The sequence below is a fragment of the Numenius arquata genome, chromosome 1 (genome assembly GCF_964106895.1).
Source record: "Numenius arquata chromosome 1, bNumArq3.hap1.1, whole genome shotgun sequence".
In the NCBI taxonomy this organism is placed as follows: Eukaryota; Metazoa; Chordata; class Aves; order Charadriiformes; family Scolopacidae; genus Numenius; species Numenius arquata.
In genome coordinates this window covers 77666872-77684525 of record NC_133576.1, presented here as the reverse complement: position 1 = coordinate 77684525, position 17654 = coordinate 77666872, and the positions used below count along the sequence as shown (strand labels likewise).

Genomic DNA, 17654 nt, shown 5'->3' with positions numbered 1-17654 from the left:
TTTAAAAGACAATGTAAGACAGTAAAAAGACCAAAATTTGTTCCACTAATTTTAATGGAATTAGGATTTTATCTGTAATCTATACAGAAAATATGGTAGAATGAATGGTATTCCTTTTTATATGCCCACCTCACAGTGTTTTATAAGAAACCTTGTTTATTCTTTACTGTTGCAATGGTGAATGGTTTAAAATATATGTTTAGAGCAATCAGTATAATGATGAATGTATTTGTTTGTTTCTCAATCAGCTAGGATTTATACATACATGTTGGAGAAGTCTCGTGTCATTATGCAGCCTCTCAACCAGAGTAATTTTCATGTTTTTTACTTGATGATGGATGGGCTATCTGCTGAAGAAAAATACACCCTGTACCTCAGTAATTTGTCTGCACACAGGTAGGAAAACAACTTTATATTTAGTATCAATATTTTTCTTATTTTAGTGCCTCTTTTCTGTTGAGGTCCTCCTCCAATAGGTAATATGTGTCATAACTTCAATGAGGTCTGAAATTATTTATCATTGAGTACCTGTTCGTGAAGATTTAATTCTGGAGTACATGTACACCCTCTTAAAAAGATCAGAGTATTATATCCATTAGGATTATTGACTTAAAGAATAAAAAGGAAGGAAACTTCTTAGCTATTTCTCTATTTTCTGTGGACTAGAATAGGTCTGTTCTTTTTTTTTCTTTTTTTTTTTTTTTTTTTTCCCTAGTGAAATGTTTGGTCTTCAGGAAACATTGTTTTATTAAAATTAGACTTTTCTTATGGAATATTTTGATTTTGATGAAATGTCACTATCTGTAACTGATAACTCCATTTTCATTTTGATATTTACTTTACTTCATATTATTAAGAAAAACCAAAACAGAGTTTTGACTGCTTTAAAAACAAAGATAGGATTCAATACCCCACACCTAAAATTAAGTCTTTGTGTGTGTCTCCACATGAGCTGTTGTCTTGGCTCCCATTTGCAGTCAAAGGAGATTGAGTCTCTACTCAGCTCTATATAGAGCTACATGTAGATATGTGCTTTTGGGGTGAACTGAACCACATTTGTGGCTTCATAAACTGTGCTGACTACATCCCCTTTAATAGTAAGAGCTTAAATATAAAGAGCTCTATATAGATACCTAAATGTAGTGGTTTTAAGACTGAATACACTCCTAGGGCTGAATACACTCCGAAATTGTAATATAAATGGAAGTTTCTGCTTTATCAGGAAGTATCTCAAAATGTATTAATTTAGATTCTTTTCATATTCCTGGTTTAGATCATTTGGTTATCTTTCTTCGGTCTTTCCTAAGAAGTCTCACTGAAATGAGAGAAGCCTATTTCACGTTAATGACTTCTCTTAAATTGGCTAAGGTTATAATGACTACAGTGAGTAACTGTAAGAAGACCAATAGTAATTTGAATGATGTAAATGAGTGTTCTGAGTTTTTCAAATCTAAGTCTTTTTCCCATGGATTTTTCTCTCAACTTTTCTATCTTCTGTTCTGGACAGTACTTGAATAAAATAGTATTCCTAGATTTGGGGCCTGTAAATAGAAAATTACCACATTAATTTTTATAGAAAACACTTACTTGATTCTGATCTTTTTCTTAAACACAAGTCTTCATACTACTGTTGTTTGGTAATGTTTAAGCTGTTAGCACTTCTGGTTTTATACAGAATAATGTAATGCATTAGCTCCGAAGAAACCTGAAGCTAAGTTGCTTTACTAAAAACCATTCACTTCAAAGTGAGGGGAGAGGAAGAGTTAAATTCTATGTTTTAAATCCTTTGAAGGCTTTGAAGACCAAAAGAATTCTGAGCTCCCAATCATTAATTTATTCCTCTTCTAGCAAAAGTTGTTTGGAATCACTCAGTTTATTCAGAAACTGAAACAGTTTGAAGTCACTTTGCAAGAAGCTCCAACAGGAAAGAACTTAGCAAAAACCTGAATAATTAGATTCACATGAACAAAGCTTTATCTGATAAGATACCTGATAAGCATCCAAAAAGAACAAATAGTATTTTTAAATAGATGTCTGAACATTGCAGTGCCAACTCTTTAGAAGTAATTTATAGGTGAACATTTGCATAAAGCTGCTTTTATCAATAAAGCTTTGCTTTGGCTACATAGAGTAGATTTTATCTTGCATTATTGAGAGAGTGTTTGAGCCAAATATTTCTTACCTTAAACTTCTGACTGTAGTAGTCCAGTGGGGCAGATCTTTCTTGGTTGATAGAGTTAAACTAGGGGTGAATTTTTACTGCATCAAACTCATACATGAATCAGGAAGGCAGGATTTGGCCTCTGTTATAAATTCATTATTTCTGGCTTAGTCAAATTTTGATGAGATCATATCATTCTGGTAACATCAATAAGTGAATTTGTCATGTTTTCTTTAAGCAAGTGTAATCTTGACTTTAATAGTAAATTTAATTAGATAACAGCCCTTTTGAAACTACAGGTGGTTTGTGCCCAACTGTTTTTTTGATAATTTTTCTGTTCTTCTTTGTGTCATTTAATGTTGCACCTTTATGTGGAAAATTGAACAATTTTAGTAAATAGTGGCTGTTAAGATCACAAGATATCCCTATTTTTTTGTTTTTTGCTTAAGCCATTTCAATATGAGAAATGAGACATAGCGTTGGGTTTTTATTCTCATTTTAAATAAAAGTACCTTAAAGAGTCAAAGTAGTATTCTCAATAGTATTTATTGTTAGACTTGGTGCTGTAAAAGGTGAGGGGTAGTTCATGTATTAAGCAGTATATAATCCTGGATTAAGAGTTAATGTAAATAACTGTAAGGGAAAATCCCTCCCCTTTGGAGTCACTGAGAGTTTCGGTAAGGCTGGGGTTTCACCCCAATGTGTGGATGGACTTCTTAGGTTGTAATTCTGTGGTGTTTGGTGCCATCCTGAGAGGGAGCTTTAGCTCAGAATCTTAAATGGACATTCTTACAAGCGTTATGACTGCTAGAGCATCATATGAAGACAAATAGCTGGCCACTTTCTATTGAACCTATATACAACTAGGATCTTAAAGTAGCAAGCCATCTAAATCTATGTAGGTAGGGATCTGAATCCCTCCCATCGTATACACATGTGGGTCATGATGGATAAAGACAGAAGCAATTCCTGAAAGGTAAGATCATTTTTCAAGACTTAGCAGGGGGAGCATGTCAGAAATGGAGAGACAGTTTCAAAAGGGCAAGTCAAGGCTTTTTGATTGACAACTACTCCCATGTATTCATTACATTCAGAAGCTGATTTTTATCAGCAGATCCTTGATTGAAATTTCCAAAATTTCTATTAACTTGGTGTGTTCATCTTTGTTTATCTTGATGGTGACGTGTAATACAGTGAGATTAGAGATTTGAAGTTATATTCTCAATTTGCTCTTGACTTGTTCTTTTTTTTTTTTGTGGGTGCTGATACAGTCTGTTACTGTAAGCATTGGTTTAGCCTCATACTAAGCGTATGCACTAGCTTTTCTAGCACATTAAGTTTAGTCTCACAGTTACAGTAGGTACTACCTTGGTGATAAAGCGTGCAACCAGAGTGAAACAGAGAGCAAAGAAGAGAGGTGCTAGTGGTGCTAGTGATCTTCAACTCTGGTGAAGAAAGCGTACTAAAACGAGAGATCAGAAAGACAGGAAAGAAAAAAATGTGGGAAAAATCTTACAGAAAAAAAGTGAAAAGACCTGCTATTATTATCATGGGCCAATTGCTTCATATTATCCTTGACTTCCAAAGCTACAGTATATATAACAATATAAGAATGTCTTTGTGTAATAGGTATATGTAAGATACTCAAACCTACTGTCATTAAAAATCATGTCATTACATTTGTATATGTATATGAGAAACATAGCTTAAGGATACTTAACTATGGAAATTATTTCAGAAACGATGGTGAGTTTGGCAGCTGTTCAACTTGATTTCAACTTTTTCAGTTTAAACAAGGTTGCTAGTTCTCCTAATTGATTGTACTGTTACGGCTTTCGGTAGCGTAGGCAAACTTGATACAGAGCTCTCAGTATTGCAAGGTGATTCTGACAGGCACTTTTTAGTCTTCCCTTGTAATGTCAGATCTTTGTCAGTCAACATTTATACGTTGAACTATACTGCTTGTATCAACTTTAAGCTGGGGAAAATGTTAATATGCACATTCATGCAGAAGCTGGACTAGGGTCAGGAGGTGTGTTTTGTGTTTGTATTTTCAGACTTCTGTTCCCAGATGTGCAAGATGTCCTCCCGTAGAACAACGGTGTGCACTGCAGTGGGTGCACTCTCTGCCTATGCTATTTCTCTCACACCTTAAAAAGCAGTGAAACTCTTCTGCAATGATAGCTGTAGATCAGTTCACACAACTGGGATATCTTCTTTTACAGTTTTTCAGTGCAGGTGCCCTCTTCACTGTCCATAAGAAAACTTTCTATTAATTTAATGTATAAAGTAGTAATTTTAGTGAAGTGACCAAATTTCTCATTAAAATCTAAACTGATCAGAAGCTCTTTGCTACATGATTGAGGAAATCATTCCCAACTCTGAAGAATATGGATGATCTTCAAACGGGGCTTAGAGATTACAATGAGGGAAAGTAAATGGTATAGATAAGATCCCAATAGACATTTTTAAGAAGCATTACGTGCAAAGCCTTATGTCTGATTTTTTTTATGCACTTCTGGTCATCATCTTTTCTAACAAGCACTAAAACAATTTGTGCAAAATGGTGATCATTATAGCATCGTCCATATTGATCCCCACTCCCTCTCACACACAAGACCTCAAGATGAGAATTTTCACAATTGCGAGTGACCACTTACTCCAACTTTCCCCACTTCAACATACTTAGGAGGCAAGTCTCTTCATTTTCTAGCTGCTATTGGTATAAAGCCAGGAAGATATTGCATGTTTTCATGGCTTCTCTCTTTCTTTTCTTTTCTTTGATCTTTGGATGCCATTTTTCTTTCCAATCATTTGATTATTTTGTCATTTAAAATGCAACAAATCATTCTTGAAAATAACACTTTTCCATATCTGTGCCATTTGTCTACAAACGTATCTGTGGCAGTCTAATGATACAGGGTAAATTCATAGAGGAAGGTTTTTTTATTAATTAGTCCCACATAACTGGAAAATTAGGTATTTTAGGGATGTTCCAGTTCTCTGATATTCCATACTCTTTCCTTGTGTTCAAGCCCGACAGATCACCTTTCTTCCTTATAGATACTCCCTTTGATTTAAACTTTCAGTACCCACGTAGACCAGCTGTGTCCATAAAAATTCACAGAGGTGGTTACACAATACCGTTTTGGTCCCTTTGCTTCACAAATTACCTGTTGCTGATACCTCTGTCTGATGACTAGTGGAAAATCCAAACAAGTGGTAGACCTGTCTTACAAAATTGGTTGGATCTAAATACTATGAATGAAATAACTAAATCAGGAAGGGTTACATCAGATTTTCCCATGGGTGGTAATCCTGTTGGAATAACAATTTCTATATGAAGTGCCAAGTTACATCACTTTACCAAATTGCTATTAGACTTTGTGTGCTGAAACTCAGCATAAGTTAGTTGTACCGAAATTCTCAGTCTCACCCCAATGAAGTCTAGTGTTGAGGCTCAATGAATTTCATTGTTGAGGATCAACTTTGTTTTAAAATCCTGCTGACAGAATAAAGCTCCAGGCAATCAGGAAAGTGGCATTCATTGTATTTAAATTTAGGTGGAGGGTAAAGATCAGACTCAGAGGTTCCTCAGCTGTGTTTCACTTTTCCATTGTGGGAGGTATTGGCAGAGGAGGAGAAAAAAAGCTGTGATAAGCTTACCATCCCTGCAGCTGAATGGCCAGGAGGGTCAAGTCCTTCTAGTTCTACTTGGCCAAAACCCCTTCCTAATTCTTCTGTGCAAATCCGTGTGTGTGTGTGTGTCCCAAAAAGGCTTTTTGCACAGCACAGGCAGCTAAACCCTTGAGAGGGCAGAGGGCATTCAAGACCCCTGCAGAATCATAAAAGATCCATTGTCAAATTTTAATGAGAGTTAATGAATATCTATTTTTTTTGCCACATTATCTAAAAAACAGCTAAACAGAGAACTAAACAGTTCTCTATTAATTGTTCTCATTTGCATAAGCATATTTTCTTCAGTATGTGTATTTTCTTTAGCCTATTGCCTGTAAACTTGTACTTAATTAACACTTTTAACACATGGTAACTCTTCCGATAACAATTAAGCTAATGATTTGACTCATAGTTTGTCTGTCACCCCTAAGCTTCTTTTGCCATGGATCTTTTGGCATTTAAGTTCTCAGTAAAGATGTGGGTGAAGAAGAAGAAAAACCTGAATCAGCCTCCCACTTCCTTTTCCTTTCTGAACCTATGCGTTAAATCATACAGATAACTTATCACTCATTTCTACTTTCGTTATGTTCATTTTCCTATACTTAACATTGATCGCTCTACTAACACACAAAACCAAGACCTTCAAAAATCAGAAGTGGGCTTGATATTTTATGGTTGATAAGGAATTTTAGAGACTAGATGACTATGTATAGGTGATTCTCAAAGGCAATGTTTGAAATTTATCATCTTGCTGTTATCCTACTGCAACGTGCTTTTGTAATGAATGCTGAGTAGAAAGTTAATTTTCAAATTATTATACTGTGATTATTCTAGAAAAACTTTTACCTTGCCAGAAGTAACTCTGGACCACTCTGAGGAAAAGTTATGTCTTCAGGTAGCCAAGCTAAATTCAATTTCATAGCTAATGCAATTGCATTATTTTTCTTTTTTCTGCTTGTAAACATTTTGCATAACAGATGAGGGGTTTAGCAGTGAAGCTTAGATTATTGTGAAATAAGATTTTATGAGACACTTTCTGAAGTCATTAGAATTTTTGAAAATACTTCTTATAAGTTCAGAGGCTTTCTTATATCTCAGGAGCCTCAAAGTAATATACCTTGAATTTATGTGTGCATGCACATATATACACATACCAAATGTATTTATACTCAACATTTTCTTAGATATCTCTGATTTTTCTGTGTTCTCTCTTCTCTCCCAAAGGTCTCTTAAATTGGAAACTAGCATTCAAGTTCTAGTTGAACAAGTAAATCTGTATTTTTTTTGTTACTGTACAATTTTTCCTGTCCTAACTTGATTAAATGTAGTGCATTCATTTTCTCCGAAAAGTTTGCATTTTAAATACATTAACACTTCTAAGACAGTGCAGTGTTATGTGCAACCTACCTATATTAGTATGCCTAGAACAGCAAAGGACCATTGGGGCATAAAGACTTTTCAAGCGTGCTTGACAGACTTTCTAAATAATGGGGTAACGTGACGATGCAGCTTCAAACACAGATTTCAAAAACTGAAGGAGTTAAATCTCAGTTAATTTTGTTGGAATTTGTTTCAGTACAATGGGAGAAGATGGATAGGTGAAGCACTAAATAAAGGTGAAAGTAGATTTGTTTTGGTTTGGGTTTTTTGTTTGTTTTTAAACTACGTGGTAGCAAATAATATAAAAATTCTACACTTCTGTCAGTGTATATCTTCCTGATATAGTTTACTTATATCTCAACTGTCTAGTGAAAAACTTTTACTGTGAACATTTGTTTCTTAGCTATCCTCATACAGTACTACTGTGAAAATCTGATTCCCAACCATTAGTACGATTTTAAGGACAAGATCTGTAGATTTGGAATGAAACAAGGCAATTTCATTTATTTAGATTCCAGTGAGGTCTGACAGCTAAACTACACCAGCTAGTTATTAGAAAGGTAATGGAAAAAGGAGAAGCAGATATATTTATCTCACATTCTGGAGCAGGTGTAAACTTGTTTCAGTGAGTTTTACATATATGTAACCTGGAATGATTTCAACATCAAAAGAATTGTCTAAATTTTCTCTGTTGTCTTTTGCTTTTGTTTTGTTTACTTTTGCTGCATACCATTTATTCTTTTCCTGTTTACCCTGTATTTACTGATGTCTGAATTTTTCACTTAATTTTCTTTTTTTGAGGTTGAATCTTCTTTACAGTGTGTATAACATACATATATTCCAGAAAAATATTATTTCACATTGTTCACTTTATTGTATTTTTCCCTGCCATCTTACAACTTCAGCCTCCACTTTCCTTTTATTTCAACTGTTAACAAACAGTCTTACTCCAGTTCTCTTACCGTCTTTAATTTTCCTTTGTATTCCTTATTCATGCAGGTTTTCCGAGTAAATAGGGTTCATGAGATTATTCAAATTGTTTTACATTTTTTTCTTCCCTAGAAATGAACCAGGGTTGAACCAAAAGGAGCATTTTCTTTTCCTTAGCTCTTATTTTCTTGTCCTATTCTTTCTTTGAAATTCAGGCTCCATTAATTTCTTGGAGCATGGTCCTCAGGCATCAGTGTTGTTCTTTACACTTCAAAGAAGGAAGAGGTGAGAGGCAACACCAGTAAATGGCTGATGTGTGTGATTAGTTACGCTGGATAGTAATAATCATAATCAGTTTTGTTGAGGATGGACACCAGAAAAAAAAAAAATGTTGTATTAAGATACATCTTCATGTTTTAAAGTGATACTTATTAAACAACTGATTTTATCTACTTTTAGCGTGACATTTTACAATACATGTTTTCAGATATATCTGAGATCTGAAATACAACAAAGTATAACTAAGTTTGGGATTCTTTGCATTCAATATTGATTTTTTAGAAGTGTTACTCTCTGGTCTAATTCGTCTCATTTTTCTATTTCATGTACTTCTATTCAGCTAAACTTTTAGACTTAGTCTCTCATATTTTAGGCTTATGCGCTCATATTTTAATGAAAATTAGATGGAACCCTAAGCAGTCTATTAGTTTAGAGAAGATAAGAATTTTTTCAGTGTTTTTTAATGGGGCAGGTATGATGACTGGATCATGTAGACTAAAACTTCCTCCATAAGATCATCATGTGCACCTTAATATTCAGGAAATATCTTAGAATAGTGTCAGCATTAAAATTAATATTATACAATATCTTTCTGAAAATTGACTACATTTTCTCTATCTTAAACCCCCTCTTTCTGTGAGATGTTTGTGGACAGTTGTGTCCTACAAGATACATGACTAGGAGGTTAGCAATACAATTACAGAAGATATAATCAGGATCACAGCTTAGGTTTTCAAAACAAAACTGAAACATTAATTTGTGTCATCTGCTTTATTTTGCAAATTAAGTGGTTATTTTTCTATTTGCAGATACCTACACCTCATGCATAAAGTATAACACTATGTTATTAACTTTATTTCACAATACTTGTTTTGAGCATCTGGCTGTGCAGTTGTTTTGAGTGGTTCATCCTGAATTCAGGGTCAGTTACATACACACCTGCACACTTGCATTCTAATTACATGTCAAGATATCTAAAACAATATTTTTCTACTTGAAAGCAGAGGTACCTTAGCTTTGGATTTTGATGTTTAATTTATTGATTCCAGTTTCAACATTAGCTGCTTTTGACATTACTTCTCTATTCCCAAAGGATCCTTGAAGAAAATATAGCTTCAATGATGTTTATTAATCATTAGTTTAAATGAAATCCAAGAATATTTTTTATTTAACAAAGTAGAGGTAGTAAAATAAGTCTGAGACTTAGCTCAGTGTCTTTGTCTTAGGTCCCAAGTGGACTTGTTATTTGTCTGGCTTTCAGAATAAATGCTATAGAAATTCTGCTTTGTTTGAGAGTATAAATCTGAAACTCATATTCCTTTGGGTATTTTCTTTCATTTGATGTTAAAAATTGCCTCCTCATTGTATTATTTTTCATACATATTGATTGAATAGTGACAGAGGAAGTACAGCACTCCATTGGCAGATTCTCAGAAATAAAGAAATAATTCATTATGATTACCTCTTCTCAACAGCTGTTTTTCTCTCCATCATAATTCTAACAGGCCAAAGGTGTAGAACTAACTGTGTGTAAATGAACAAATGAGATGTTTTTTCAGGAATAAATTTTCTGTTTACAGTGGTATGGTAGAGAAAAGGCACTCCTTGTATTTCTGAATTATCCTAAAGGAACTCAGATATCAGTGCCAGTGAGTGGTTCGGAACCGAAAAAATAACATCAGAGCATATAAAACCACTTTGTCTTTTGCCTTTTTATAGCTGTCATCAGTTTACTTCTGTACGTTCAATTTTAATCACAAACTTGCATTTACTTCATTTAACTTGGCATGATACCGTTTGCAATTTCTTTTGTTGAGAGACGCTTTTTCTTTCTTGTCTCCTTTGGGGTAAGCACAATATGGAAGCACATGAGGAAAACAAGAGGAGAATAATCTGTCTGTGGCATGAAAGATAAAGTGTAGGAGGTGGGAAGAAAATGAAATCTGTTTAATCCAAGAGAAAGAAACAAACTTGGTAATTAAGAGCACCAGGATCTACAGAATCTACTGAAGACAGAACATATATCTGTCTTAGTTTTAACAGAAAACCAAAAATAGAATAAAAAATGATTTCGAATAAATTGCTTGAAATGGAGAAAGAAAATGCAAAAATAAATATCACGTGAACCAAGTGACTTTCCAATTTGTTGTAAATTATGTTGATGAGTATCTCACACCTTAAAGTTTCTGGGCCAAGTTCAACCTTTTGTTGGGAAAAATAAATCTCCAGAGATCTGTGGAAGTTATATCTATATTGAGGTTAGATTTGGTCCTCTGTTCAAGAAATTAATTGCTGACTGTTTAGGCAGCCCACCACTATTTCACGTCAGACTGAAAATGGATGTAGCTCCAAGGAATGAGATTGCCGTATAAACCCCAGTTTAAAAGTAGATGTGATTACTCACTTATAAAATGGTAGAGAAGCTCATTTGGCTTTTAGTTTAAGTACAAAATATGTCTCTGCACTTTACTAGGATGCTAATCGGCTCATTTGTGGGGGGAGATTCAGTGGATTCAGCTCCTGAAACCACTTAGCTCTTACATTGCATAAATCTCGAGCAATAATATAGTTCTGCAATTTATATTTCAAAAGTCACTCTTAGAATCATCCTGATACAATTACTGTAGATGAATTTCCAGTCAGGAATGGCTCATTTAAGAAATTGATATTGGCATACGGAAGCCCCAGTCATTGAACCCAGCTCATCTCAGCTTAATGTTAGATCTAAGAGAGACGATACCTCTCACCATTGTTTGAACTTACTGTCTTCACTGAGCTCCCTGAGCTGGCTTGAATTTTTCACCACACTGGCGTAACTTTACATTTACTCCGGCCAACTCTCTTTGGGAAAGTCAAGGAAGATCAAGCCAAAGTGTAGTGTAGTTTTCTTCCTGTGGCTCTTTCATTAATCATAACTCAAAATGACCCCTACACTGAGGTTAAACCTGGTTGTGTCAGGTTAGTGCCATTCACAGTTTCTTTTGATTCCTGCTGGATTTGCACATGGACTTTTTGTAGTTAAAATATATAGTTAAAATACAGCTACTCAAGTGGACTTTTGTCTAAAGCTTACAAGTAACCAGTCTTCTGTTTATGTTAATTGAGTGCTAATACCAGGTGTTAGGATCTCACTTTTACACAGCTCCTAAAAATGGCGGCTCCATCAGTTTTGGCTTCTCAAATTGTTTTAGGCAATATAATGCTGGGTAGAATAGTGCAGGAACATTTTGTACTGAATCACCCATTCCCCAGATGATCATTGGAACTTCTTTATTCTGCATATAGGTCTTGTTTATCTCCAGTTAGTTTATGACACATCTCTTGGAATCACGGCACAAATTGTTATTGCTGCAGCTTAGTACAGTACAATACAAATCATATGAAACTTGATGTACTCAGTGGTTGATATCAAAAGTAAACAAAAATACTTTCAAGTATATTTGCAATAGTTTCAAGTCACCTTTGATTGGCAGCCAACAGATGTGAAATAGTACAGGGGGTTTTGAGATCCTTAATGATTTTCATACATATATTAGCCTATCTAACCAGGGAAAGCTGTATTTTTATCAGATCTGTGCAAACATCACTCTGGATCAGACAAGGAGACACACTGGGGAGAGCTGAGTGGGAGTAGTTCAGAGTGTTTTAGGGAAGAAATGTGTATGAGGTTCTGTGCTTCCTAACACACCGTTTTGGTCTGTGACCTATCTGTGCTTATAAGGCCTTTGCTTATCTGATTTGGAGTTTCAAAATTTCTTCCATAGTAGAAATACAGGTGAGAAAAATTGTTAGTACAAATCCAGTTTGCATAAAGAGCTATGTAAACCAATAAAGTCTTCAGAAATAAAAACTTAGTAGAAATTTTCTGCTGACTAAAATGATGGGAAAGGGCACTGAAACAATGTAGGAATTCCATTTGACAAACAAACTGCATTTGTAACTGTAATTGCAGAGAAGTGTAATTTATGCCTTATGATAAATGCTGGCACCTTCTTATTTCTGCTTTAACCTTTATGAAATTTTAACATAACCAAATCATTAAATGGGTAGAAATCAGTTTACCAAGATGGTGTTGCAGCTTAGTATTAAACTTACACAGTAATTGCAGTGTTTATTTTGGCACTAGTACACTGACGCCAACTTCATGATCTGTTTTGTCCAAGATGAGGATTACGAAGACTAAGAACAGTGCTAATCATTTGTGGAAAAAAATCTGTGGCTTTTCACAGTAAAACTTAATAATAAAAATGACACTATTAAATAGGAAAATAATTTATTTAGTGAAATAACTTGTTGGAAAACAACTGGAGACTGTCCTATGTCATTAAAATTTTCCAGTAAGGAATAAAACACAAAGAAAGTCTCTATGACCCATCTTTGGTATGTTTTTCTATTGAAATCATTGTTCACTTGGACTTTAGTTTCTATCAGTTTCCTGATGGGTTAAAACTACTACTGCTAGAGTTTGTACATTTTTATCCTAACATTTCTGGGTATTTATTTGTGTTTGCTTCTGTATAACTAATGTCTTTGGTTTCAGGTGCAGCTAGAGAAATCAGATTCATTATTAGAGATGCATCTGTACTTTTTTGTATCTGCAGTCCCATTTCCGTCATGCTCTCGGTGACTGCTTTCCCACTGTATTTTCATCTCCATTATGTATATTTGCTGTATTTCCAGACCTAATCCCCTGTTTAAACAGGACTCCTCAATCAGGTAACAATTAAGAGGAATGGAGCAGCATCTAATAAAATATGTACTATGATGAACTTAACTTCAGTGAGTATGTTATGGAGCTGGGTTAGTACTTAAGTCAAAACTGGAACAAAAGGGAGCATCTTACCAAATTCTAAGGTTCTGTAGTTTATTCTGGAGCCTGTTATTTAAACATGCAATTATAATCCTCTCCAATCTTTTCCCATTCTAGGTTCCCATATATCTTTGGGGAAAAAAAGGACTACACTAAGGGATAATTTATTCTTCTGTCATCTTTCTTCTGTGTTTATTTTATTTTATTTTTTAAATTTAATTTTATTTTTTTTATTTTATTTATTTCATTTTATTTTTTTGAAAACAATGCATTTGGATACAAACCTAGCCTGCCTATAGAACTGCATTGCATAAACTGCAAATCCCTTTGTGTAAACGCACTGTGGATTTTAGCGGTAAGACTCAACAAGGAGTCTCTTTGTCCTATTTGGATGCACAAACCATGAAAGTACTGAAGTAAACCTGCAATTTCTCTTGATTAGGGAAGGCTAGTTCCTTTTATACAGTATAAAGTCAGTGTAACTTCAGCGCATAAGTAACCTGCTTAATGCAGGTCTTCATTGAATTGAGTTCTCAGTGTGCAATCTGTGAAGTCTACTTCAGGTTTGCTGAGCATCCAGCTTACGGGTCTTTAGTACTTTCTGCCTTATGAGAGGCAATGAAAGACACCATGGGAGATTTCATGTCAGAGCAGCTCATTTGTGAGATTTTACTGGCAGGGCTGAGAAGATGTGAGAGAAACACACACATCCATCCTATTTCTACTTTTGGCAGTCCTGGAACGCACTTGGGACGCAAATGGGTCCTGGGGCAGGGGGAGACAGGGGAGGTCTTGCTGAGCATGGGAGAGCAGCCCGGAATTCTCCACAACTGTACCCTGGGTTCAGCGTCGTGTGGCTTGCTGACTGTGTGAAAAGCAGAAACCTCTGCTTATGTGGAGGGGATGGCCAGTAATGATTGTAGCTGGTTGATTGCTAAATAACATACATAAATACATACGTATTTACTCTATTTAAAGTAGAAAGAATAGTCTTGCTTTGTAGAACAAGTGGGTAAAGTTAGGTACTGCACCAACTCATAGTCATGTATTGTGTGAGATTTCTTTGCCCGTGATAGGTAAATAAATTTTATTGATTAATTATTAAATATATTAATCCTTCTTAAAAATGTCTCATTCTTGTATAAATAATGTATATTTTCCAATATTTCAAAAGTCACTAGAGTAGCTAGTGATTTGGGGGGCCTTAACTTTTTTTTGGCCAAGTTAGAGGGCTTTAAAGTGATCTTACTGTTCAGAATTGTTTAGTTACACATATTGGAATACATGTAGCCATACGTGCATATACGAGAAGAAGAGGGCTTCTTGTAAATCAGCTGATCTGAAACTGATCCATTGACTGCAATCAGCGGTAATATGAAATCATTTTGAAGGTTATTGTCAACATTTTAACTGGATACTGCTGAAAGTTATAAGCAGGTACCCAAAGCACTTTTTAAAGTTTAGATCTGATACTGTGGCTTTTAACCCAGTAATCTTTATTTAATGAATAAGCATTTTAACAGTAGCAAATGCTGGTGGATGAATGTCTTGAGGCTCATAAACTTAATGACATCTACCTGGCAACTAGTGCCAAAGTAAGTCTGAACACAGGAATATGAAATTACTCTTGGTTGTAGGAGCAAAGTTCAAACACAATTTCTGAAGCATTTCAGGACACGGATTGGACCAGTTTGCACTTGCATGCAGACTGACTTATGTTCTTTGCATGTTCAGCAATGCTCAATATTTGCTACTTTTTTATCATCATGGTCCTTATTTTGACTTCAAAATTATGCTTATAAAGTGATAGTCCACAGAACTACAATCTCGTGAGTGATTCTGTCCTGTACAGTACTGAATGATATGAGTCAGAGAGATAGTACTGCAAGGTATATGCCTTTATTATTTCTTTTAATGTTACCACAAGTATGAAAAATTCTACTTTGAGTCACTCCTGTTGTACATTCAATTTTTTCTTTAATAGAATTACCCTCGATTTACATTTTTATGTAATTTTAGGAACAGAAGGCTTGAGTCTCTGATTTAAACCTATTCCACAGGAATATCAATAATTTTTTTAAAAAAGAAAAGTCTAGCTGGTTGTAGCCCGAAGATATTTGGCATTTTGAAAATAAAGACCAAGCTGTATTTTTTCATTTTCCATTTGAGTGTATCCACTCTCTGTAAAAACTTCATAATACAGGTATACTTACAGAATTATTTGAAATTTAGTCTTATGAAAATGTCAAGGCAAAACTATTTTTGAGCAACACACAGGCTAATATATGCTTTCTGTGCTGAAGCCAGTTTACAAAAGACGTATCTTAAGAGCTGTGTTCTGCCTATCACCAAATCTGTCTGCAGTGTTTAATTTATTAATATTATGCTAATACTTTACCTCTTGGCATTAATAAAGTTATTCTGACTTTTGAAATGCCAGTTTTGGTGCTTTATTGCACTAGTCATGAGCAGAAATCTGTGCACTTAAATGGTTAGCAGTAATTCCAGCTCAGTGCTACTGTGTAACATGGTTCAAAGGATGTAAAATCTGTTCAGATTGGAACAGGTTTAAAAGCTGGAGACAAAGGAAAAAAAGAGGCAGTAAAATATGGCCCTTTTTCCCCAGAGAAAAAAGCCAGAAGCTATTCATTATCATGTTCTGTAAATGTCATTTACTTCATTGATGTCAACTGTTTTGCTTTGTCTTTATCTCATTCCTGTTTACAGATCAAACAGTACTAAGTGCAAGACAGCTTTTACTCACTGAGCAAAATACATTGTCCTCTCATATTCACATGAGAGATCTAAAGAAATAAAAATGTTTGTTATAATTTCTTATTCTGTGACTTTGCAAATATAGTAGAGATTAGTGGAATTTGTTTTTGAAAGGTCATGCCTTGGTTTTATACACTCAATACCCTTCATCCCCACAGTTTTTAAAATATTCTTAAAAACATGTAAAGCTATTAAGTCATTCATTCTGAGTCTGGCAAAACAGTCCTTAATTTCAATGTTTAGTTATCCCTAAATTAAGTCTCGGGATTTTGCAAGTAGTCACAGGAATAGCTAACCTTTTAGAAAAAAATGTATATTTCAGAGAAAAACTTCACAAGTATTTAATGTGAGGACAGTAAACTGACCTAGTGGTAAGAAAACTGGTTTACAAATGGTTGTATTTTGTCTGGAACTAACACATATCTGAGACACTATAATTTCCACCTTAGCTTAAAGTAAAAAGTAACTGATCTGGTAATGTTGAATTTTCAGTGACGACCATTGTGTTTAATCAGGGTCACCACCCTGAGCTGAATGGGAAGGAAGGACGGGGACTGCAAAGGCAAAAGCCACACACTTTTCACATGACTGTGCGGGTACATGGTTCATTGGGCAGCACTAATAAGGGGAAGGAAGGGATTTAGCTTGTTAATCCATGCTTCTTAATACAATGTCACATTAAATGACACCCACAATATGCATATTGATTGTGTTAGAGCTGGAACTTGATTATGAAATACTGCTTCATCCTCCTGTGACGTTGGCTCTCTTGAGAATTTTCTAGCAACAAAGCATCAATTAATGAAGATTTTGTAATAAAAAACGTCCAATTAAAACTGGCTTTGTTTTAGACTTTATACGAAGACAGGTAGAGGCAAAAGGTAAGTCTGTGTGGCTCATTGTGGAGTGTAGCAGAGACACCCCAGATGGTGATGGGCATAAAGTACCATAGCTGTGTTGGGGCAGTGGTCCGTTTAGGGGAATTAGCCTTGCTTGTTGTGCTTTCTATACTATACCTAGGTCATATAGGCATAGTTCAGGAATCTTTGTGTAATACCACATTGTATTGTGTAGAAGTAAATGTATGATAAGTTAATATGCCTAGAAATTATGGCAATGCTTAGGGCTGCTTGAAGTCTAGGTCTCTAGTACTACATATCTCCTGCTGTCTCACTTAAACATCTCATCTGCCTTTCTTTCTTTCATAGTGAATCAAAGTTCAACATAGGCTGTCAACCTATAACTTCCAGTTGTGCTTCATATTACCATTTATTACAATACTAAGATTCAGCCGAAATCAGTGGAATGAAGCATGGGTTTGAAGTTAGTGACACATAAATGTTTTGCTGAATTGGGACAATATACTGTGGTGGAATAAAGCATTGTTCTACTTCCCAGTACATGTAAACCTGGCATGAAAAACAAAAAAAAGACTTCTTGTTTCAGTGGCCTGAAAGCACTAAATACAATGTCATGATGTGCATGGGCTGTGTTTGTTTTTAGAACAATTGATGCAACATTTTATAGAAGCTGGCGCTGGCACATTTTTAAGTGGCGCATTTTAATTAAGGTCAAACTGTAATAAAAGCCTTTACAACACCAGAAGTGTATGAATGCTTCCAATAGGTATATCTGAGTCCA

At 34.9% G+C, this 17654-nt stretch overlaps 1 protein-coding gene across 1 annotated transcript in view; it reads left to right on the top strand.

Moving 5' to 3' along the window:
- MYO16 (myosin XVI) overlaps positions 1 to 17654 on the top strand; it is a 293425-nt gene that overhangs the window by 139165 nt on the left and 136606 nt on the right. Inside the window, exon 15 of the mRNA XM_074146466.1 lies at positions 249 to 396. Coding sequence (XP_074002567.1) covers positions 249 to 396 — 148 coding nt within the window. The remainder of the gene's footprint in view (positions 1 to 248; positions 397 to 17654) is intronic.